Here is a 16,091-nt window from a genome sequence, read left to right as displayed (position 1 = left end):
AACAGCAGCAAAGGACACTAATTGTCTTCCAAGTAATGAAAACATTTGGACAGTAGGAAGATGATCATCAAGCTTCCTAGTTATATTCTTATATTGCAATGGGGCAAGCATTTTGGAAATTGGCCAACCAGTATAATGATCAACAAATTCTGAGCACACGTCAGGTTTCTGCCATCTTAACCTTGGTTTAAGTATTAGCTCTATCCACAAAACTGGCCTCATGTCAAATAATAAAAAGCACAGCAAATTGATATCAAGCAGGACTCCTCAAATTGGCTAAGTTTACTTGAAAGCTCAATTAGTCAAATATTTAAGAATTAACTAGTACACACCCAGTGAGCCGTCTCTATCCACAAGTGGAGAAACAGACTCTTCATCTGAAAATATTTCAGATAAGCCCATCTTCATATTTTTTAATCATGTAAAACCTTCCTAGACTAGCATTATGAAAATGACTTAGTACACATTTGATTAATGTACGAAGCTAGCAAAATTTGTGCCTAGATTAATGATTGAAACTAAAGGATCAAGACAAGGGAGGCAATACTGGAGCCAGAATGAAGCATAATTCAGATTTTTAAAAATGACTGGTATTAAACATAGGAGTGGAGAAGTGTTTTATACAATACTAAAGAGATCTGTGGGCTACAGCTAAATAAAGCATTGCATTTAATCAGTTAAACATGTAAAATGCATTACGAAGTTTTGGTTACATACCCTTCTGTGGCTTGGTTAGCCATTTCCTGATGTAAGCAAGAAGAGCTCAACTTTAGTGAAAAGTTGACATGGAGTTTTCTTTCTTTGAAAGAAACTGGGGTGATTTAACTGGACTTAAAGTTAGAGAAATTAAACCAATTTATTTATGTTAGTAGCACGGATTGTAAATTAGAAATTCAAATATTCAGGCAACAAGGTCAGCCAACTGAAACACATTCCCTTAAGGGTAACAGAGCAAGCTGGAACAAGTTAAAAGAAAGTCATTAAGGTCAGTGTTCAAGATAGCAATAAATTTGTTGAAGTTTTAAAAACTGCAATAAGAAAATGTGTGAGATTTGTTCTTTTTAAACTTGAGGCAGGATTGACTTTAATTCGTTCTGTACTCCCTTGTCCAAAACTTTTAACCAAACTTTTTTTTTAAAAAATCATAACCAAGACTGAGAAAACCTGCACAGTGAATTGAGGAAGTGATTAGGTAAAAGAGTAAAATGAACACTTGTGCTCTTGAAAAAAAGGCAGTTACCCACATATTTATTTTGGACATTTAACACAAGTGTCTGACTTTTGATCCACAGGATTTATTACACCTCGGTTTCAGAATGTTTCTTGATTTATTCAATGCTTAGCAAACAGGCACTGAGATTCTTATAAATTGATATTTTTACAACCCTTTTATTGGCATTTCTCAGTGGACCCTGTAGATTTTCATTGTGTCAATTTACAATACATTTGCCCATAATGAGATAAAAATTTTACATAATTTACAAGACATCCATTTAAACAAGCTCTTCCTAAATAAGCTCTCAATACTCTAAAATGTACTACCTACAAGTGTACAGAATTGCAATACGTACAAAGCACTATATTAGGCCTGGATTACAATACTGTTTCCCTGTCCCATACCAGAGGATGAAGACTTCACAGTTAACAATTGTTCAGTTTGAACAAATGCTTAATTCCCCATTATCCTTAAAATACCACAAAAGGAACAGATGTACCCTTTTCAAGTCATATTCAAGGATGTGGCGGCCAAACAGGACAAAAATACACTGAAACATGTTGGTTTATTCTATGCCAAGTGAAGAAAGACCGGTTTTGGCATACTATGTAAAAACTGCAGCTGATTCTGTATCAGGTCAACAGATATGTAATTAATTGTCCTTTAAAACAAGATCTCTGCTTTACATGTTCATATAGCTGTTTAAAGAAAGTTTGAGCATTCATTAAGGAAATTTTAATAAGGAATTGCAAGTTTATCATTCTAAATGCCCACTTTCCCCTTTTTTTTAAACGATTAACATTCCTTAAAGTGTTGTTTATAATTCCATAGCAATTTTAAAGAAACCACTCATCCCTTCAAGTGACTAAGCACCTCAAATAACTATGGTAATTATATTACTTAAAGTCAGCTTTGATATTAAAATGTGCATCATGCCATAACTGCAATCACGCTTTTGTTTAAATGTACAAAAAATATGCGGACAAAATGCATTACACTGCAGTAGAAAACATAAGGTTCAAGCTTCTGGAAGGGACATTCAGAGTTTGTGTTCTGTGTAGTACAAACTCCATCAGTGAACAGCTTTGATGCAATCTGAAATCACTATGAATAGCTCAGTGCGGTAGTTAGTTACACCAGCATTGTTCATGAAAACATTTCTAATTGATGAGCACTTTGGGGCTTGCATTTTGTCACTAAGTATAAGGATGTTGTGTTTGGGTTCCAAACACAAGCGGTTTCTTCATGAAAAGAAAACTGCTATGCTGAGTTAACAAAGTAATGGCAAGTTTTAAAAATTGACAAAAGCTTTACAAGTAGGTCTCTGTCTACCCCCAGTTAGAAACTGCTGTGGCATGGAAAAACAAAATGATGAGTAAACCAAGTAAAAATACAAATGCTTCTAATTGGATATCAGACTTCTCACGATCATCAATTTAAAAAGAACAGTAATGCGGCTTTTTTTAAAAAAAGTCTATAAATATTTCAAAGGATCAAATCCAAATATTTTGATGTTTTTCTTAAAACACACCAAAAAAGAGTAAGTGCATTTTCTACATCAAACAGGCCTGGCATGCACAAACATATGGAGAAGTACCTTTCTCATTTTAAATACATTCCTACCGCTCGATAACACAGATAATTCTCCCAGAGAGACAAGTGAGAACATTCAGTCAACAAAAATTTCCATCAGATTTGAAAGCTGGAGAATAATCCAAAGATAGCAAGGTAATGTTCAGGCTACTCCTATGGAAAACAAATGTCACCTTGAAAGTGGAACTTAAATCCTGCTCAAAACTGCCCGATTAGTTACTCACCAATAATTCGCCATCTTGCTTGCTCCTCTCTGTACATGTTGATGTGTTTTTAAGTTAACACAAGATTTAAAAACTCATTCCTCCTTCACACACATTTGGTTACTCAAGAGGGTTGAAGATTTCATGATGAAATTCCAGCTGTGCGCTTAGACACAGAAATGCTCACGATCCATTAAAGGTTTGCATGTCCAACTGAAATGCATTCTCATTGGAAACTTGCTTAATAAAGGAGAAATCTTTCACAGCAATTGTGATTTTATGAAAACAAAGGGAAGAAGCTTCAAGACTAATATAAAAGGACGCAACAGAAATAACGTACAGACGTTAACAGACCTGGTAGGGTCCATTTCCAGCTCTGTTCAGTCCATAAAAAGATTTGTGCATTGAATTCTTGCATGTTTTATATAATCATTTACTGCATTAGTCAACTGAATTTCTACAGAAGCAGGCAATGAGATTGCATTGGTGAGCAACAAATCAAAATCTAGCATTTTAAATAGATTTATCTTTAATATCTTGACTTAAGAGACTATATTGGCATCAGAAGTACCTAAATTCAAGCCATATCCAAACATCATTGCTTAACCTTAGCTTTTAAATTTATGATGTTCATGTAACCTCATTTTAACAGCTAAGCCTTCTTAGGAATTTTCTAATCTCATGTGCAATTGACAGTGGAGTTCTAAATGACTCCATAGTTCAAACAGTTCTCAAGTACATGTTTGCACAGTATAAAATGCAAATTAGATAAAATTTGCACAGAGCTGTATTTTCCATTTTTCTTTACTTATTTAATTAGGGTTGACTCAGTCTGCAACTTAGTGTTACCAAAATATAACAGTAGAACTGCACTTCAAAATGTACCATGCATCTTCAAAACAAACCAAGTATAAATTCCAAATTAAAACCAGAAAGTAGATTTTCTACAATGGTCAGCTTTCTCTGATCATTTGAACAGTTAGCATGGACGAGTTGGACTGAAGGGTCTGTTTCCGTGCTGTATTACTCAATAAATGTCTTTTAATTTTTATGACATCATAGAATTGGACAAATGTAATTGGGTAATTTATACATTTCAAAGTTATTGAATCAAAGTATGCAAGAAACTTTCAGTTTCAAAACTGGCAAAGCTCAAATTATCAGACCATTAACTTTTGACAAAAAACAGCAGACTGCTCAAATAAGATCTGCAATTTGAATTCCAGTGTTCTCAGCAAGATGAACAGGCTTGTTTTACTCTTCAGGTGTATTTGCTGCATCAATATTGATTAACAAGCTTTACTTGAATTATTAAAATGGTCGATGTCAAAATATCACTGGGGCAAGTAACAAACTGTAGAGCTTAATTGAAATGCCTCTGCATGGGCTGTATATCACAAATAAATGAAAGGAACCATGTAACACTTTAAGCATTCAAAGCACAGGTGAGTGAAAACTGATTGAAATCAACTGCATTAGATAGCAGTATAACAAAAACACCTATAAATTAAAGTTTATTAAACAATTTTAAAATGCATTTGAAATTAGCACAGGGCATAACATACAGGCTGTTTTCACTGAAGACCAGAGTATGAAATCTAGATCAAGGACATGTATGTGTGTATATATAAAAAACCTAATGACTAAAGTCTCTTACACCTGTACCTGAAAAATGCATTAGACCAACAGGGGAGTCATTTACAGTAAGATTAAAATTTTGAAAGGTCCTTAAATGATTTTCTGATATTTTAAACTCGTGTCTGTATTTTTGTTTTATAAAAGGCTCACCTTAAAACTGAATGGGACACTGACCTGAGAAATTAGTTTCTGAAGCTTCATTATCCTCTACAAACTTATTCATATGTATACAGGGAATGATCAATAGACATGGCAGTCTATGAGAAAGTTATTAGGGAAATTACAAGTAAAACTGCTAAGCATACAAGTGTCAAAATTCATCTCTCAAATAATGTTCAAATCTTTTCCCATCTGTATTGTCGATGGTTGCCAAGTCAATTTAAACATTCAGTTTTGCATACAAATGAATTATCAGCCAGGGTGGAGGGTAAAAACAAGTGTAAAACAGTACTTTCTTTAGAGGACAGACCATTTTAATCTCAACAAAATGAATGTCTATAAACTCCAATGAAAAGACAGAAGTATTCCTTTGTCCACTTACCATGAATTTTCTTGGATATATTACCAAAAAGGTCTGTTTTATGTTAAGCATGGCCATGACCTGCCCAAGTTGAACAAGTGAAGGAATTTCAGTTACTCTGAGTCAACAGCATAAAACCCAATTCAGTACTCTTAGTTACAGCACACTGCAGTTAGAAAGGAAACCTGAAATACCTTCCAGAGTGCTGCACATTGCAAATATCCAAGGCTAAGATGCAAAATCCAGGATCAGAATGGTGACAAGGTGCCTCTTGTATTATACCAGACCTAAATATGTTTAGCAATATGCTAATATCAGATGGTGATTGGGTGGGGAAACTTTATTCTTGTCAAAAAGAAAAACAAACAGTAAATACCACAGATCTCAATAGTAGATTTCACCATTCAATACCACCACTTTCATTATGGAGCAGGACTGAATTTCGTGCATAGGCATGGTATGATCCAGTCTTCACAGAATAGTAAGACTTTCTGTCAAGTAATCTGCCATAGAACAAGAAACAGCTGAAATATTAGCTAAAGAAAGATTCTGTGATGGTCAACTGCCTGTTTACATAATTTAAAAAGTATTTTGATCAAATCGAGGTTTCCATTTCAAATACAGATTTCCGGAGTCCAAGAATGCTGTTCAGCTCCTAACTGAAGACAGCATGTGCTTGATGTCAAAAAGCACTATAAAATTATCCTTTCAGAAAAGTCCTCCAAACGGGATTCCAAATAATATACAGATGGAACTCTCACTCAGTGTTGATGAAATTACATAAAGAGGTCCTGACTAAGACAGAAGCCCAAACCACCATTAAATGAATACGATATGATTGAAGAAAAGTCCTTTTTGGTGTTAACAACCCTCTGGATAGAATAAAAAGGATTGATCTTCACTTCAATCCATTGATCTGAATTTTATTAACTAATTGTGAAATGACTGTGCATTATTTGCTGTATTTTTCATTCTGTACACACCATGTACATTTTGCGACAAAGCTTCCCAAATGCTACACTGTTGTACTTTTTGTCCCAGTGATTTGCGGTCGTGCAAATTCCACAAAGTCGTCAATAAGCACGGGCCATGCTCCTAAAAAACATCAAAGTTGCACAAGGTAAACATTTTTTTAACATTTTAATTCCAGACATTTTACTTTATTACTTCATTGCTATTCAGGAGAGGAGTACAAAATTGACAAACTGAACTTTAAGCAACCCTCAACAAAAAGCACTCCCAGATTAAGTCGCACCTCAACTTTAGTCTGAAGTAAGTAGCTCTCCACATTTGCATAAATGCAATATTTATGATATTTGAGTGAGTGTTGATTTTGTAAGCAATTCCTGACAGTTCCAATACTTCAGTTTGTTTGATTCATCCCCAGCAAGACTAAATTCAGGTTACCAGACCAATTTCCTTAGATTGAAATGTAGTGTCGTGGTTAACACATTCCAACTCAATCCAGATGCAATGAGCAGTATCCTCATTTAATGTAACACTCATTTTTAATGTGCCTACAGTAACTGATGTCATTTTAACAAATAAAGTTATTGAACATCAAATTAATTTTCTGTGACCTACATTTTTCTGATATATTCACCAGTCTATGCGCTCTGTTTAAACTGACTTACCTTGATCACCAAGTTCTCTGACTTTAGTAATGTTTGGCAAAATGCAGATTATGCCTAAAGTAACTCTCACTGCTAAATCATTAAGCAAAAATCTCAGTGATTGATTCCAAAGTAATTAAAACAGTTTAACAGCTGAATAATAATCGTGCAAGCCAAAGCAGCTTCAAAATAATCTTTGGACAGTTACTTTAGTTAACATACCTTCTTCATCATAATTGGACATGTCATCAGCAATCATGCAGCTGAAGTCTAATAAAAGGTTCCAGGTGTCTTTAGGTATTGATCTTTTATGATGTTCCTAAAGGCAAATATGCAAGTTCTTAAGAAATTAAATTGTAACTTGGATGTACTGAGGAAGAATGAAGCAAACATTACTGCACAAAACCTGAAATCTGTTTCTGAAATTTCTCTCATATTCACATCCTGTTAGTCTAACAACAGCTTGAAGTAAAATCTAAAACGACCAAGGAGATCTGCTGTATTTACCCTACATCCACTAAAAACGCATGCCTACTTTCTCAGTAAAATTAAGTGAATATAATATCTTGGGCAGAACTTGCCAGGACTTAAGATGTTTTGAAAACAGGCCACGTTGCAATTTATCATAAATATTGACTTTTGGAAGTTAAAGAAATTCAATTAATATGAAAGTTGAAATTTGCTTTTGAATTTACTTACTCACAGTCAATGTTCTCTGTATACACCTGATCCAAAGCACGACACAACAGGGGCCAGATTTTCTAAGGAGTGGTAACTAGAGACTGCCATTCCACAACTCCTTTCCACATCAAATGAAAGAGCTTTTCATTTTGACAGGAAGATTATACTCAGGATTCCTTCAGAAACACAGAGACATACTCCCATTCTGACAGGTTCTTGATTGTAAAACACTTGAGTGAGGGCAAATCATTCTCTCATGGCAGTCAGCTTTCTTATTCTGAAAATTACAGACAGCCACATTGACAGCTCCTGTGAAAGGTTAAGTATGTGAGGTTAGATACTGGGGGATGTTGGAGGAGCATAGTTAAACAGGAGAGGTAACTTGGGATATCAGTTGTATCTCCTGAGTAACTATTTTAATTAATTGCAGTGGAATCTTCCAAATGTTCCAGTTTAAATTTATACTTCCAAAGGGTTCCAGAAACAGGGAATTGCCCAGCAGAATCTTCCATTTTCCAGGAAGCTCCTCCAGAGTTTGCTACAATGAGGATTCTGTAGGTCCCCACATGCAGCTCCCATCTATGCACCAGAAAGGATTATATTTCTGCAACAACAGTAACATTGACTAATAAATTTCCTGTCTCTGCTGAACAACAACTTAGTTATGGGGCATTTTGATATTGCTTGAAAGGCCACCTCTAAGCAACATTGCTAGCACGTCAGTCTCAACCAGAAACCAAACTCTAATTCTTGCCTTGTTTGACGTTTTCCAGACTTTTCAATTGAGCGAGTTTTATGATTTTCTCTACTGGCCTGAGAACAGAACATAAAGTGCTAAAAAAAACTGATACTAGATTCTGTTATAGTTGGCATACTTATGGGAAGACAGCTCTACCAATCAACGAGACCATCACTGATCAACAAGCTTAATCCAAAAATCTATTTTGCTCTATATCCCTTGACACCTTTGGTTAACAGAAATTTATCAATTTCAGATTTTAAATTAATGATTGACCCGTTATCAACAGTGATTTGCAAAACAGTGTGCCAAACATCTACTTTCTTTATGTTTAGAAATGTTGCCAAATTTCTGTCCTAAAAGATCTGGATTTTTTTTTAAAAAAGAACAATGGCTCCTGCCCTACAAACAATTTCTGCTGTTGGGGAATCAATCCACTCGGTCTCTTGCCTTCCCTACCTTGAAAAGTTTGAACAAACCATCCTATAACTTATCAAATTTCAGGAAATACAATCCCAAACTGTATAATCTCTTCTGTATTGGGAGTCAAGGCATAATTCTGATAAATCCACAGTTTACTGCCACAAAAGCCAGTATATCCTTCTTAAATTGTAGGGCCCAGGACTATACATCATACTCAAATTGTGATCTAACTAGGACTTTATAGAGCTACTGTCTCACTTCTATCACCTAATATTCACTCCTCTTGATACAAAGGACAAAATCTTCCAAACTACCTAGATTCAGGCAAAGTTGCATTGAATAGTAAATGTATTATTCCAAATGGAAAACAGAAAATTACTGGCCAGTTAGCTCAAATCTGACATAGGAAAACGCTAGAAGCAATTATTAAAGACACTATACCAAGATACTTTGAAAAGTTCAAGGTGATCTGGCAGAGATAACATGATCTTGTAAAAGGAAATCATGTTGAAACAATTTAATAATATGTGCTGCGGTTAAAGGAGAATCAGTAGATTTCCTGAAGACATCTCTCAAGATTCCACAAAGGTTATTTACCAAAAGAATGGTACGATCTTGGAGGTAACATTTTGGCATGAAAAGAAGATAGGAAAGCGAAGAGGACGCAGTAGACATCAATTGGCCTACTGTTGGCAGACATTACATGTGGCATGCCACAAAGAGCTGCTGTCACAACTGTTTACAATTCATATAAATTACACAGATGAAGAGACCAAAGGTATATTTGTTAAATTTTCTGATTACACAAAGATAGGTAGGAAAGTAAGATGTGAACAGGAAAAACAGTGATCTGGAAAGAAGATAAAATCATAAAGCTCACGACTGAAAAGGTGATCGCAATATGTTGACAGTGAGCAAAGACTTGGTAAATGAAGTATTATTTGCAACAAGATTACATTTTCCATTTTGGCAGCAAGAACAGTAGAGCAGCATACTATCTAAATGGTAAGAGACCAAACAGTTTTGAGGTGTAGAGGGGTCTGGATGCCCTGGTAGGTAAATTGCAAAAATGTAGTATGCAGGTACAGTAAGCAACGAAGAAGCTAATTGGCAAGAATGTTATAGTATATTGCAATAAGATTTGAATACAAAACTGGAAAGTTATGCTTCAGTTATACAGGGCACTGGAGCAATATTTGGATGAAGGCTTAATGGGCCAAAGGGCTGACATCTGCCCCTAATTTGTATCTTTGTATATTCCATCGGCTTTTCATAACCATTTTCTTCTCTGTTCATGATATTTCAACAAGCTTTGTAACTGGATCCTTAATTCTCTTTGAGCTTTCATCCTCTAGTTTTTCACTATTTAGGTTATTCCCGTTTTTATCCTTTTGACATCCAAAGTGTAAAACTTCATGTTAAATACACTTGTCACAAATAAAGTGGATGGGCAAAACTATTGACATCTCTTTGTAATGTTAGAGATTCATTCACACCACTTACAATGCTATATACCTGTACACTGAAATTTAGGCATGTGGCATTGTAACCCATAATTTAAGTTATTAAAAAAGGTAGAGAACAGTCGAGACCCCAACCAGATCCTTGTCGAACATCACCCGCTCTTAATTAATGAATTTATCCACTATTTCTACTCTAAATTTTATTGTTCAATCAATTTCTAAGTAGACAAATAATAAGAGTAAATTTTAGCTGATTTTTTTTATGATGGACATTCTCAAATAATTTCATAAAGTCCATATAACTTTAAAAGACAATTCCCCATCTACCATTTTAACCACTTAAAACATTTAATCAGTCTCTCATCTGTTGAAAGTTTGAGTCACGCTAACTTAATCTTAGACTTCAGTCATTAGTTGGCAACATATGTTAGGCTAACTAGTTATCGTTCTCTGGTTTTCCATCCTCTTGAGCAATATGTACCATTTTCCATATTAATGAGTGTTCCCAAATTGGAATGTTGGAAAATTGCATTTGAGCATTTGCAATACTGTCAACCTAGTTCCTACTACCTCTATAATAAAATGTGAGGCTGGATGAACACAGCAGGCCCAGCAGCATCTCAGGAGCACAAAAGCTGACGTTTCGGGCCTAGACCCTTCATCAGAGAGGGGGATGGGGTGAGGGTTCTGGAATAAATAGGGAGAGAGGGGGAGGCGGACCGAAGAAGGAGAGAAAAGAAGATAGGTGGAGAGGAGAGTGTAGGTGGGAGATAGGGACGGGATAGGTCAGTCCAGGGAAGACAGACAGGTCAAGGAGGTGGGATGAGGTTAGTAGGTAGGAGATGGAGGTGCGGCTTGGGGTGGGAGGAAGGGATGGGTGAGAGCAAGAACAGGTTAGGGAGGCAGAGACAGGTTGGACTGGTTTTGGGATGCAGTGGGTGGAGGGGAAGAGCTGGCCTGGTTGTGTGGTGCAGTGGGGGGATGGGACGAACTGGGCTGGTTTTGGGATGCGGTGGGGGAAGGGGAGATTTTGAAGCTGGTGAAGTCCACATTGATACCATTGGGCTGCAGGGTTCCCAAGCGGAATATGAGTTGCTGTTCCTGCAACCTTCGGGTGGCATCATTGTGGCACTGCAGGAGGCCCATGATGGACGTGTCATCTAAAGAATGGGAGGGGGAGTGGAAATGGTGACCTCTAGTTCCTTCGAATACTTCCATTCAGAGATGGAAACCATCTGTTTCTGGAAATACTGACATTAAAAAGAGTGGCAAACTGTATTCATTACTGTTATTTTGCTTATTGCAAATACTGACAAGATTTTATTCAATATGCCCAACATTTTCTTAGTTTCATCAGCAATAACAATATTGTCAGTTTTCAGAGGCCCACTCTTGGATCCTGATAAGATTCTGACAGTAGCACTGAAGACATGCGCTCCAGAATGAGTTGCAACCCTAATCAAACTGTTTCGGTACAGCTACAGCAGTGGCATTTATCCAAAAATTTGCATTTGGAATATTGCTCAGGTATTTTCAGTTCACAAAACCAACCAAGTGAATTATTGCCCAATCAGTCTATGTTGAATCATCGAAGTGATGGACAGGAGTATTGGCTAAGCTATCAAGCAGCACTTGCAAAGGGATAACCTGCACACTGACATTCAGTTGAGTTATGCCAGTGCCACCCAATTCTTGGCCTCGGACAAAAGAGCTGAATTTCAGAGGTAAGGTGAGAGTGACTGCCGATGACATCAAGCCACCTGGCAAAATTGAAGCCAGTACAAATCAGAGTAAAAATGCTTAATTGCCTAGAGTCATAACTAGCACAAAGGGAAATAGTTATAGTTGTTAGAGGTTACACAAGATCACTGTAGGGAATAGAATAAGTGCATTCATAAAATATTGTGATGTAGCTAGTGGGGGGGGGGGGGGGGGGGGGGGGAGTTGCTCCCACGATAAGACATTCCACTCCCGCACATCCCAGATGTCCAAGTTCTTTAAGGACCGCAACTTCCCCCCCACAGTGATCGAGAACGCCCTTGACCGCGTCTCCCGTATTTCCCGCAACACATCCCTCACACCCCGCCCCTGCCACAACCGCCCAAAGAGGATCTCCCTCGTTCTCACACACCACCCTACCAACCTCCGGATACAACGCATCATCCTCCGACACTTCCGCCATTTACAATCCGACCCCACCACGCAAGACATTTTTCCATCCCCACCCCTGTCTGCTTTCCGGAGAGACCACTCTCTCCGTGACTCCCTTGTTCGCTCCACACTGCCCTCCAACCCCACCACACCCGGCACCTTCCCCTGCAACCGCAGCAAATGCTACACTTGCCCCCACACCTCCTCCCTCACCCCCATCCCAGGCCCCAAGATGACATTCCACATTAAGCAGATGTTCACCTGCACATCTGCCAATGTGGTATATTGCATCCATTGTACCCGGTGCGGCTTCCTCTACATTGGGGAAACCAAGCGGAGGCTTGGAGACCGCTTTGCAGAAGACCTCCGCTCAGTTCGCAACAAACAACTGCACCTCCCAGTCGCAAACCATTTCCACTCCCCCTCCCATTCTCTAGATGACATGTCCATCATGGGCCTCCTGCACTGCCACAATGATGCCACCCGAAGGTTGCAGGAACAGCAACTCATATTCCGCCTGAGAACCCTGCAGCCTAATGGTATCAATGTGGACTTCACCAGTTTCAAAATCTCCCCTTCCCCCACTGCATCCCTAAACCAGCCCAGTTTGTCCCCTCCCCCTACTGCACCACACAACCAGCCCAGCTCTTCCCCCCCCCCCCCACCCACTGCATCCCAAAACCAGTCCAACCTGTCTCTGCCTCCCTAACCGGTTCTTCCTCTCACCCATCCCTTCCTCCCACCCCAAGCCGCACCACCATCTACCTACTAACCTCATCCTTGACCTGTCCGTCTTCCCTGGACTGACCTATCCCCTCCCTACCTCCCCACCTATACTCTCTCCACCTATCTTCTTTACTCTCCATCTTTGGTCCGCCTCCCCCTCTCTCCCTATTTATTCCAGTTCCCTCTCCCCATCCCCCTCTCTGATGTAGGGTCTAGGCCCGAAACGTCAGCTTTTGTGCTCCTGAGATGCTGCTTGGCCTGCTGTGTTCATCCAACCTCACATTTTATTATCTTGGAATTCTCCAGCATCTGCAGTTCCCATTATCTCTGGTAGACAGGAAGATATGGGTAACATAGTGGCTCAGTGGTTAGCACTGCTGCCTCATAGCACTAGGGACCCCGATTTGATTCCACCCTCGGGAGACTGTCTCTGTATAGAATTTGCACGTTCTCCCTATGTCTGCATGGGTTTCCTACGGGTGCTCCAGTTTCCTCCCACAGTCCAAAGATGTGCAGTCTAGGTAGACTGACCATGTTAAATTGCCTGTAGTGTTCAGGGATGTGTATATTAGGTGGATTATAGGGGGATAGGTCTGTGTGGGATGCTCTGAGGGTTGTTGTGGACTTGTTGGGCCAAAAGGGCCTGTTTCCACACTGTAGGGATTCTGAGTTTTTAAGTGCAGAAGAGACCTAATGTGACAGACTCAAGTTTGGTTATTGAGGCAGACTAGAGCAATTACAATACAGGTGGTTTAACCTCTAAAAACAGGCTTTTAAAATTAAGAGGTTTTGCAAAAAGAAAAATTGTTCTCACTAGTTATAGCTGAAGGAAACAAACAGAAGAGTATGTCTAAAGGAAGTGGCTAGGAGAAATATATACATGCTTTTTGGGACAGATAATCTGTCATCACAATTCATAGTGAACCAGAATTTATTGGAACCAAGTGGATAAATATCTGAAACAAAGAACTAGAGTGGAAATGTAAATAATTGGATAGCTCTTCCAGAGCTAGCAAAGGTGCAATGAGCCAAATGATCTCTAGTACAAAGTCCTGATAATAACCTGATGTCTGCATAATACGAATTTAACTTCATTATGGAATAGCCAATGGAAATCACTAAATTTTGAAACAAGGAAGAAATTAGATTATTTGGAAATGTTCAAATTTATACTCACCAATAAAAACTTATTCCATATATCTAAGAATTTGAATCGCCCAGCAAGTACTAAATTCCAGTATGCAATTGCCATTTCTAAATCTGAAAAATAAAACATTTTGTATATCTTCAAGAACAATGTCTACATCAAGCATCAAGAATAGTGCTGCATATATCAAATAAATCTAAGCATTAACTTTATACATATTTTTCGCTATATTGCATGGTTGCTCCAAAAGAAAAGTTTAACCAAAGGAAACATTATGTAAAAACTATTAAAGTAGTAATTTAAAGCCAGTCAGCACCTGATCAATAGAAAATGCCTCGAGATTAAGTTAACTACAGATACATCAGTAGAATGTATATAAAAATTACTATAAATGTTCAAACCTCAATAGCCAAATGTATTCCTAATCTCTTAAAATAGTTGATTAAATTGTGCTAACAGCTGAACTGTACTCCAATTAATAGCCCAGTTAATCACAATGCCATTGAAGGGAAATGCTGCTTCATTTCGTAGCTTCTCAAATATCCTTCACAATAAAGATACAGGACAATTCAGTATGATCTAAAACATTGATTATACACAACATGCCCATCCACAACAAGCAAGTACAAGCAAAGGCAAATTAGCCAAGAATCAACTGATCACTCCTTAAAATCAAACAGGAATAGCTGATATAAAGAATGGGTATTTCAAAAATGAACTCTTAAGAAGCAATAGGAACAACACGCTTTTTAATATTAACAAATGGAGATTTTGGATTCAAATACTGATTTTAATTTCCATCTGTAGGCAATTTTTCCTCAACATCTAATTGGGTTTTGACTTAGAAGCATCAACAATAATTGAAGCACATCCTATTTACGTCAGTTTTGCAGTTGAGGCATTTTAGTCAGATTTCTAACTTTTGCACCAAACAGCATACTCAGCTTAGATACAGTATTTAGTGCAGAATGTAACTCCAGCTGCCACTGTTACAACAGTGCAAAATCAGATACTACATATAGAAAAACAAAGTACTGGAGAAAATTAGGTCTGGCAGAGTTAATGTTCAAGTCTGATTTGATTCTCATTACTTCAGCACAGATGCCAAGACCTGGATTTTGTCCATTAGAAATTAAATAGCCAATCATACTTCTTCATTGAACACGTAATAAAACTTGGTATAAAATTGTGGTGAACTTCAACTCTTCTCTGGGATTCGCCAGCTGCTATTAATTGACCTGACTTGAAAACAGCAATGTTTTAGAAACAGGTTAATGGAATAGTAGAAGTGAAACAACCAACATTCAAAAGTCCTTTTTATCCTCCACAAAATGCAAACTAAGTTAGATGGAACGCTTTAAGATAGCTTAATGCCTTTCGCTTCCACATTTTTCAAATCTACAAGTAAATTCGCATGAATACAGAGGACCATGGTGCACAAGCATCTTTGTTAAACCACTGCAATAAAAGTTTATTTGTCTGGTCTATTTCACTCAAAAGGGTCTGATACATTAAGGAGGTAAGATAGGAATCAGAAATTTATCAGACTGCTAATTTTGTGCATTAGAGGCCATGAAACAGATTTATTAAAAGCCAACTGTATAAAACATTGGCATTTCCATTCACTATCAAGTCAATTTTATGGGCAAGATAATTTTCTGCAAATGTAGCTTCAAATGTAGAAAGAAATTGAGACATTCACAAGGATTAAGACAGATTTATAATGGCCTAATCAAGTGAACTTACCCCGAGCAGGACAGTAAAGCCGTACTCCCACATTCTGCTTGACTGCTGAGAAAAAAACCTGGGCACAGGCACCTTACTTTTCTTTTTCTGAACCCACAAAACAAAACATACTGCTTCAGGAATCCAAATTATAGTATGCGTGCCTGGATATCAGTTGTGGTTATCATGAAGGACTCTCCTTCTCGACCGCTCCTCTTCCAGAAGCTTGGTGGTAAACCACCACCAACTGACT

At 37.8% G+C, this 16,091-nt stretch overlaps 1 protein-coding gene across 4 annotated transcripts in view; it reads right to left on the bottom strand.

Moving 5' to 3' along the window:
- Nucleotides 1-1,213: 1,213 nt before the first annotated feature.
- Nucleotides 1,214-16,091, bottom strand: part of dcun1d1 (DCN1, defective in cullin neddylation 1, domain containing 1 (S. cerevisiae)) — a 63,087-nt gene continuing 48,209 nt past the window's right edge. For 3 of the 4 annotated variants that reach the window (XM_048542162.2, XM_048542161.2, XM_048542159.2), the window contains exons 5-7: nt 14,144-14,226; nt 7,006-7,102; nt 1,214-6,265 (exon numbers count right to left, since the gene is read on the bottom strand). In XM_048542162.2, the coding sequence (XP_048398119.1) occupies nt 6,186-6,265; nt 7,006-7,102; nt 14,144-14,226 (260 nt within the window). In that variant the 3' untranslated portion in view covers nt 1,214-6,185. Of the gene's footprint in view, nt 6,266-7,005; nt 7,103-14,143; nt 14,227-16,091 lie in introns of those variants that run through there. The other variant, XR_007248667.2, reaches the window with a different exon arrangement.

This window comes from Stegostoma tigrinum, chromosome 14, assembly GCF_030684315.1.
Source record: "Stegostoma tigrinum isolate sSteTig4 chromosome 14, sSteTig4.hap1, whole genome shotgun sequence".
In the NCBI taxonomy this organism is placed as follows: domain Eukaryota; kingdom Metazoa; phylum Chordata; class Chondrichthyes; order Orectolobiformes; family Stegostomatidae; genus Stegostoma; species Stegostoma tigrinum.
Note: the sequence above shows the minus strand (reverse complement) of the source record. Positions and strands in the feature narration are given on the sequence as shown.